Raw genomic sequence first — 9,558 nt, 5'->3', positions numbered from 1 at the left:
TGCTCCCTCTTCCCTCCCGCCCTCATTAGCCACTCCTAAAATCCCCTTTCCCTCCCTATCGCCCATCCCCTACCCCTGCTTTCCCTATAACCCCTTGCATCAGTTGGCATCATTAAACATCCACTCCTTGTGTGCGTCACCTCTGGGAAACCCAACAACAACAACAAAGAAAAACAAATTGCGTTAAGGTGGTAAAGGTAAGATCATAATAGTATAAAGACAAAAATAGAAACAATGCAGGAGAGGGGGAAGACCCACATCAACAATCAGAAAGCCAGGGGAACATTTTCTGTCATGGAACAACTAAGATACTTGCACCCAGAGCAAATTCAGGTCGTGTCTTTAGGGTAGCCAATGGCTGTGTACTGTATTCGATCCAGCATGGTCAAGATCACAATGGTCTCTGCTTGATAGTAAGGCTGTTCGGACTCTTGCCTTTGGCTAGAGCGGAGCTGCCAGCAGCTCTGTCGGACGAGATAGTCTGCAGATGGGTTTCAGGCTCCCACTGCTTTCCACAGCTTTCCACAAGTTGGGTGTTCATAATTCAAGCCCTGATACTTTTCTCTTTACTCTATTTGAATTTTGTAATTGTCATCTTTGGATTACACAAGGTAGTGTGCTTTTCCTGTGTGGGCTTAGTCAACTCTTTGCTTACAAGGCTGCTTGTTTGAATACCAGCCCTTAAGACCCCAGACACTATTTTGATTGATAGGTGGGCACCGTCTACTTTCTTCACCACACTTGGCCTTGTACGTACCCTTATCTTCAGTGTAGGTGAGTATGAACAGGGCCATGATTTAAAAACTACTTGCTCTTAAGTTGGAGCTAGGACTTAGTGGGAACCCAGAACTCATTCCTGGAGATATATATATTTTAGTTTGCTGTGACTTGGAAATTAATACATATGTCATATCAGTCCATAGTTCAATCATGTCAGACATAATTGTGCAATTGCTTCTGTAATCAGTCTCCAAACATTTCCTCCATGGGCTTCTTGACATCATCCCTTTCTTATCTCCCCCACCACTCTATATCGACTCTCCCACTAAACCCTTGTTATGTTTTCTTTTCCTATAGTCTCAAGGTCCTTGGGTTTCATTTACTGAGAAACTGAGAGACAAATAACACAGCTTCAAGAGGGTGACCCCCAGTGATGTCGCACCTCTGAAATACACCTCAATCTACACAAGCATAAGCAAATATCCCAGAATGGCCATCACAGGATTTCCAGGATAAAATGTCTCATAATATGGCATACAGTGTGTTGATGTAGCAAGATCTTGTGGTGCAGCTGCCTTCTGCTTCCTCAGACACCACAGGCTTTCCAGCTTAAGTCCTCGGGTGTCAAGTGTGTCGGAGGCAGCATCTGGTTCACCCACTGGGGCTCCTGCCTGGGGTCTCTGCGATGCAGCTTCTGGAGCGTGCCGTATGCCCTGAAGTCACCGAATTCAAGAGCGAGGTAAGAATGTGGTGTTCTCAGTGATTTCCTTCTAGCCCATGCTTGAATTTCTCTTGAGATAAGAAAAAAAGGAAAAGGTTACTCAAGATGGCCCTGTGGTTTGGAGTATAACTGAGGGTCACAGAGAAGGTGGTGTTATTCTGCAGAGCGTTGCATTGTGATATCAGAGAGGGTTGGACGTACATGACGATTTTACAAAGTCTTGAGTTAACAAAAAAGAGAAGGAACCCTCTTCCTTTGGCTGCTTTGGGTCCAGCGGATGCCTCCGTTGGGGCATTTCCTCTCTGGACCCGAACCTGCAGGACACCCGGAGGGGACCCTTGGCTGCTTGAACAAGGCTTGGGCTTATTCTGTCCCACAACACCACTGTCATCTCATCACGGAGAATCCTAAGAGGAGTTCGGAAGCACATGTATATATATACTCCTGAAAGTCTGTGAGCTATTTCCACAGTGACAGAAATCATTCCAAGTCCAACCATCCTTCTCCTTCTGTCCACCAAGAGAAAGAACTAGGCAGGGTGGAGGCGACAATTCTTAGAGTATCCCTTAGGGTCACACTCCTCAGCTAGATGCCCAATTTGAGTTGTCGTAGTTCAAAGTAAGAATATTTTGTGTACTTTTTAAAATTCCAGGCTCCTTTTAAAAAGAATTGTCCTTTACTTCTTATCTCTCCAAAGCAGTGGCTGGTAAACAATAGTGGACACCAGTCTTCTGCAGTAATTCCGATTCCATGGGTCTATTTAGGACCTGAGAGTCTGCATTTCTGAAGAACTCCCAGACAGCATGGGGCTGCCGCTGGCCCACGAGTCACATTTGGAAAATGCCAGACCTTTTGGGTCTTCTTTACTTCCACTTGGAGTTGGTCGGCTTCAGATGCATGATGGAGCATTACACTGTGGCTCCCTTTTAAATACATGCTTTGCAAGGAGCTAGGAGTTGGTCGCCTTCAGATGCATTATGGAGCATTACATCATGGCTCCCTTTTAAATACATGCTTAGCAAGAGCTAGCTAATAGTTTTGTTAATTGTTAACTTTGAAAGTGAATACATATTTAAGAGAAGGTCATCCTAGAATCTGGTGAGCAGCTTCGTGTGCAGGCATTTAGATTGAAATTCAGGTCTCTCTTTCTTAAGAACACAAATCTTGAAATGAGATAACAGTCAGTGTAAGCCATGAAAAAAAAAGAAGAATTTATAAATTATCAAGGGGGGAAAGGGGCAGGGAGGTTAGGGAGGGAGGGTGTAAAATGAAGAGCTGATGCCAGGGGCTCAAGTAGAAAGAAAATGTTTTGAAAAAGATGATGACAACATATGTACAGATGTGTTTAACAAAATGGATATATGTATAGATTGTGATAAGAGCTGTAAGAGACCCCCCCCCCAAGAAAAGAACAAATCTTCCATAAGTATTCCACAACTAAACACAATTTCTGAATCAAGGCCACAGGTCCTTTGGGATAGTACCTTTCAATATCTTCAAAGACAAATAGACTTTATGTTGTGTCAAAAATATAAAACAATTTGTTATTTCATTTTTTCTATTTTAAATGTGTACTGCAGTAACATTAGTGGCATATTGTGCAACATCACGGTTGACTCCAAAACAAATTTATGAGCCCACAGAGGCACTTGTACCCCTTAAGCAATAGTTCCTGACTTACCCCTTGCAACTGCCTATATCTAATAGCCACTAATGACCTTTCCTTTCTATATATTTGCTTAGTCTAGATATTTCATATAAATAGAATCATATGTCCTTTTGCAATGGACCTATTCCACTCAGCATAATGTTTTTAAGATTCATCCATGTTGTAGCATGCATCAGACCTTCATTTTTGATTTCTCTCAGTGGTTGAATAATGCCTAATTGTATATGTATGGGGTTTCCATGAGTCAGAATTGACTTTAGAACAACTGGCACTGGTATAGATTATACCACATATTGTCTAAAAAGCAAGTAAGTATCCATCAATTTATCTATTGATGGATACTTACTTGCTTTTTTCTCAATGTTCTGACTATAAAAATAGTGCTGCAAAGAGCAGATACAGTCATACGTGTATCTGTTTGAGTCCTTGTTTTTAAGCATGTTGAGGAAATACCTAGGAGTATGCTTTGGTTCATGGTAATTCTATCTTTAACTTCTTAATGAAGCACCAACTGTTTTTCACAGCTGATGCAATGTTTCACATTCCCACCAACAATGGGTCAGCATTCCAGTTCCTCTACCTCTTTACCAGCACTTTGCTATTATTTTCAGTTTCTCTGATGATAGCCATCCTAGTGGGCATGAGACGGTGTCTCCTTGTGGTTTGGAGGGGCACTTCCCAATGACTAGTGAAGTTGAACATTTTTGTGTGTACGTGCACATAGACATTTCCTTTGGATAAATGTGAACTTTTAAGAACCACTTGGGAAGTTGGCCTTATGGTAAATTTGTTGTTCAAGTCAAAGATTTCACAGGCTGCTGGATTTCATATTGTGTAGGAGCCCTATCCTTACCAGGGCTTCTGGTTACAGAATATGCTTACGACTCAAACATGGAAGAAATGTGAAGGGGTAGCCCACCTGGAGGTCAAGCAAAGAGCAAAGACACAGATGCATAAGGTAGAAAGAGGCAATCTTAGGCAGAGCTAAGTCAAGAGCAATTTCATAAAAGAGCTTCTCTAAGTCATTACATGAAAAACATTTTAAAATTGTGACAAATGGGGGTTTATGTTTCACATCATCAATTTGGCGTCCAACAGTTTAAACCAATTATCAAACACTCTTATTGGGTACCCTTGTTGTTATGTTTGTTATGTGCGACCATAGCGACCCCATGCACACCAGAATGAAACATGGCCCAGTCCTGAGCCATCCTCACGACGGTTCCTGTGCTAGAGCCCATTGTTGCAGCCACTGTGTCCATCCATCCTTTTGAGAGCCCACCTCTTCTGCCCTGCCCCTCTACTTTACCAAGCATGGTGCTTTTCCCCCCGGGGATTGATCTCTCCTGACATGCCCAAAGTATGTAAGATGAAGTCTCGCCATCCTTGCCTCGAAGAAGCGCTCTGGATGTGCTCTTTCTAAGACAGATTGGTTTGTCCTTTTAGCATTCCATGGTATTTTCAATATTTTTTTCTAGCACCACAATTCAAATCCATCAGTTCTTCTGCCTTCCTTATTCAACGGCCAACTTTCGCATGCATATGAGCGGTTGAAAATGCCAGGGCTTGCAAAGGCCTGGGGTTAGAAAATCAAAGGGGAGGAACACATTCAGCATTTCTCAAGCTGAAAGACTGGAAGAAAGAGTGAAGGATTCTATGGGCAGCGTATTGGCTTCGGACTTCCAGAATACTTCATTGTGCACGTGCAGAACTTGTACATAGACCAAGAGACGTTATAAGGCAACAGGGTGCTACGTGATGTAAAATGAGAAAAGGCGTGCATCAGGGTGGCGTCATTTTCCTAGACTTCTTAAACCTGCATGCCGAGCAAATAATACGAGAAGCAGGACTGTCTGATAAAAACATGGCATCAGTATTGGAGAAATGGTCACTTGACATGGGTGATATACAGAACGTCACTTAACGATGGGTGATATACAGAAAATATAACCTTGCTTGCTGAAAATGCATAGGCTTGAAGCACATACTGATAAAGGTAAAAGATTATAACCTTCCGTATAGATTATAGTTTAACAAAAAGAAAACAAAAATTTTTCACAAGTACACTAATAAGTAAAATCATAGTCAAAGGAAATACAGTTGTCAAACGTTTCATTTTACACTCTGCAAAAACCCAAACGAGCATTTCCACTCTGTCTTATAACGTCATTATGAGTCTTGACTGACGCAGTGCCAGTGGGTTTGGTTTCAGGTTGATTTGGTGTTCATGGTGGTATTGTGCTGAGCAACCATCTGCCTGAGTCATAGCCTCACTGGGGCTTCTTATAGTAGCATAGGAATGTGGATTATATATAGTACTGTAGGGCATCATTTGTTGATATTTTCATTCTCAGGTGTTCACTCACAGAGGTACAATGGTATGATTAACTGTTCAAAACACTCCCATATAAATTTTGTTTTCTAACATAAATTGGGGTCTTTGTTTCAAAACATGGACCCAAACACTTTCACTACAGTAGAATAAGCAGATTTGGGAAACAGTCAGATGACATGTCAGAACTGACTTATTGATGGAGTTACTAAAATTCTATCCTCAGCAGGAACTATTTATACATTTATCTTTTTGTTTTGTTTTATTAAATCACGTTATTGGGATTATGCGTTTATCTTATATACAAGATGCTATAAAATGTTTATGAAAATAGAGGGGAGAAAGGGGAACCTATCCCAATGATTGACGCATAGCCCCCACCTACCACCTCAGGGGGACGAACAAGAGAAACATGGGTGAATGGGATTGTGTAAGAAATGAAAATAATAATAATTTATAATTTATCAAGGGGTTGAGAGGAGAGGAGAGGAAAAAAGAGCTGAAACCAAGGGCTCAAATAGAAAGTAGATGTTTAGAAAATGATGATGGTAACCTATGTATAAATATGATTAATACAATTGATGTATGGATTGTTGTAAGAGCTTTAAGAGGCCCCAATAAAATGATTAAAAATAACAAATAAATAAATAAAATAAAAAGTTTGTGGAAAATGAAAAAAAAAAGAAAATGCCAGGGCTTGGGGCAGGAGCGCCTAAGTCCTCAAAGTGACACCTTGGCTTTCCAATACTCTCAAGAGGTCTTCGGCAGTAGATTGACCCACATCAATGTAATAGTGGATTCCTTGATCTCTTGACTGCTGCTTCCATGAGCATGGACTGTGGATCCAAACAGGAGGAAATCCTCGACAATTTACTCCACACCCTTCATTGATCTCTCCAGCTTATGTGGAATATTATCTCCCCCTTCACCCAAGTTAGTGCTTGTCAATCCTCTAGCCCAGTGGCTCTCCACCTCCCTAGTGCTGCGACCCTTTCATACAGTCCCTCGTGTTGTGGTGACCTCCCAACCATAAAATTATTTTCATTGCTACTTCATCACTGTAATTTTGCTACTGTTATGAATTGGGTGACCCCTGTGAAAGGGTCGTTTGACCCCCAAAGGGGTTGCAACCTATAGGTTGAAAACTGCTGCCATTTCCCCCCCTAATCCTCTCCCACTTGATAATCTCTAAAATCTGTTTCCTTTGGTATGAAAGTCTGTCTTGTTTTCCTCTACTTCTTTTTAATAGTACACTCATACAATATTTGCCTTTTGGTCATTGCCTAATTTCACCCAGTGTAATATTTTACCGACAGATCCAAGCCATGACGTGTCCTGTGGTTTCATTTTTTAAAACTTTTTAATACCCTCCTCTACTCTCTCTCTTTTCATTTTTCAGAAACCCAATTCCCTTCCGTATACCTTGGGTTCCTTGAACGCTTAACGCTCTCAGCTGAAAAAGGAAGCATTAGAAATCTGAGCCACCCAGAGGGTCCCTGGAAGACACATTTTGAGATCTGCGTCTGAGCAGCCAGCCACTGGGAAACCCTGAAGAGCTAAATTCTCCTCAGACACACACAGAAATCAGAGGTGGCAAGCAAGTAAGTGACTGGTTTTATTCATCTGTGTCCCCAACCTCAGCTTCTTGGGACTGAGATGTAGCTGCTCTTTGGCCTGAAATTGAAATTTCAAAGTCTAAGCATATGTTTACTCTCTTTGATGCAAGCAATCAAGAACGAAATCTGAACTTTGAAAAAATGCCTATTAATGATTGACAAATAACGGAATTGTCATTGGGTAGAAGGGAATGCAGGAACGAAAAAACCCACAACCCCCAAACCGGGACCTGTGCTCACCTGCAACAATGCTCCCTCGGCTTGTCTGTATCAGTGATTATGAACAGCAGGCTAAATTAGTTCTGCAGAAGTCTGTATATGACTACTATAAGTCTGGGGCAAATGATCAGGAAACATTGGCTGATAACATCGCAGCATTTTCCAGGTAAGAAAATTTGTCATTTTATATTCATCGACAGACACCCATTGCAGCCAAATAAGCTATTCCGCCTTAATTGTAGTGGCGTGTCATTCTTTGTCTAGATAGGTGCTTACTTGAGTGGTGAAAAATGTTGAGCTTGTGAAAGATCTTAGACTTCTAGATGGTTTAAAAAATATTACAAGTCTGTGAATTTTGAAGAGTTGACGGAAAAAGTCAACTCTACTGGTCCTCACCTGGAAGTATGTGGGTAATTCATTTCCTTAGCTCCGAGGAGACTTCTTGCTTTTTCTCTCCATGTTCCAATCAGCGGGTATAAACAGCACTAAGCACAAGATAGCCAGCTTATCTGGCTGAGCCAGATCAGATTGCCACCTCACACGCTCCCATCCCACCCGCTTTCCCCTATCATTCACTGTGATTGCTGTTGTCTAAACTTTCACCTTACATTTCAATTTGTCTATGTAGCATTCATCTTTGAACTTGGCTGTTTCATCTCTCCTCTCAAAAGCTTCATCTCTCTTCCTAAATTAGCTCTTCCCTTGCCTTTCATATTTCAAAGCACAAGATAGCGGGCCTCGTGGTTTATAGGCCCCGTTTGTCATAACAACAAGAAGTGTTTTTTCCTCTCAGCAGCTGCATAAATGCTTTACTCTCGGCAGTGAGGGAACAGGGCCTTCCACACCCCCGAACTCCTTGCCTGTCATCCATCTTCCTCGAGAGCCATTAACATCGCCCATGAATTTCACATGTTCTTATTGGTGGTGATACATTAAAGATCAAAGGCAGGAAAGTTCAAAAGGAAAAGATCTGCTGTCCTTCTTGCTTCCTCCTTCAGCCTAGAACAAAGTCACTTTTCTGTATGAAAATCACCGTTGTCCTTTGTCATCTTGCCATGGCGACTCGCGGTGACCCCCTGTGTGCAGTCAAAACTCACTGCCATCGGGGTCAATTCCAACTCAGCGTCCCTGTATCTGGTGTGTAGGGTAGCACTGCTCCCTGGGGTTTCAGGGCTGTGACCTTTCAGAAACAGACTGTCAGGCCGGGCTGGGTTTGAACTGCCAACCCTTTGGTCAGTAGTTGAACACTAACTATGCCACCCAGGACTCTTTATAGGTAAGTTAGATGAGATCCAACCAGACCAAAGGAAGTGTGTCTTAGCAAGAAGTACTGCTTCATCCCGGAGAGCCCAAACTCCCTTCAAGCCTTGACCCAGTCCTAAATTTTCCCTGAAACCCAAACATGCTCATAAATGCCACTAGGCAGCAATAGCCCCAAAAGCTGTGGCTTTGGGTTGGGTTTTCAGTGCGTGGCGGTGGGGAGAAGGCTCACCTCTATCAGGTGACGTTCTCTGGGGGACAACGGATGCTGTTTGCCTCTCAGCTGCTTGGGAAGTTTTTATTGCAGCAAGCGTTAGGGGCCATTCCTGGGTGTCTGACTTCGCAACGCCTCTTTTGCAGGATAACTGCCGGATGACCCTGGAGTCCTGAGCCTCTTTCTTCTAGCTCGTCACGTGGGACGAAAATTAGCTTTTCTGTCAGGGTTGTGCTGGCTTCGGGTTGATGAGATAAAGGAAATCCATCTGAAGCCTCTCATTCTGATTCAAATGAAGACGCAAAACATGCCAGATCACAGTGGGCACGCCATTTCTAAGACTATTGTGGCATGTACCATACCGCCCCCCCGCCCCCAGCCCACCGGGGGGTTGCCCTAGGTCCTCAAGGACAGCAAAGGGTCCTTTCATCACCAGCGATGATAGCAGCCTCTGCACTGTGTGCTGCCAACCACTTTTTGGAGTTCTGGGGACAGGGACCATTCATGTGACCCCCCTGAGCCATTGCTTGGGAGATGTAGACTTGTGTCCCTCCAAATCAAAACAAAACAGCCGTATACGTTCAGAAAGTCAGATCTAGCCAGAAGAACTAACTGCCTGAAGCTGCCGATGCTCCGTGAGCTCCGGAGTTACAGAGCAGAAGCTTTAAGAGAGCAGCTTGCACGCTTTTTGCCTTTGGTATCTCTGGGGGGGACGGGGGACCCCCCAGTCTATATGTTAATGGTCCAGAGGAAACGGGGTTAGGATCTCCCAGGGACTCTGCCTGATGGGAATGAATCTGTTGTTCT

At 43.0% G+C, this 9,558-nt stretch overlaps 1 protein-coding gene across 1 annotated transcript in view; it reads left to right on the top strand.

Moving 5' to 3' along the window:
- The first annotated feature begins 7,299 nt into the window (after positions 1-7,299).
- HAO1 (hydroxyacid oxidase 1) overlaps positions 7,300-9,558 on the top strand; it is a 64,991-nt gene continuing 62,732 nt past the window's right edge. The window contains exon 1 of the mRNA XM_004697838.2: positions 7,300-7,443. Coding sequence (XP_004697895.1) covers positions 7,307-7,443 — 137 coding nt within the window. The 5' untranslated portion in view covers positions 7,300-7,306. The remainder of the gene's footprint in view (positions 7,444-9,558) is intronic.

The sequence above is a fragment of the Echinops telfairi genome, unplaced genomic scaffold (genome assembly GCF_000313985.2).
Source record: "Echinops telfairi isolate 266 unplaced genomic scaffold, ASM31398v2 ScPeMD7_5592;HRSCAF=6446, whole genome shotgun sequence".
NCBI classification, from domain to species: Eukaryota; Metazoa; Chordata; class Mammalia; order Afrosoricida; family Tenrecidae; genus Echinops; species Echinops telfairi.
This window is presented reverse-complemented; position numbering and strand designations above follow the sequence as displayed.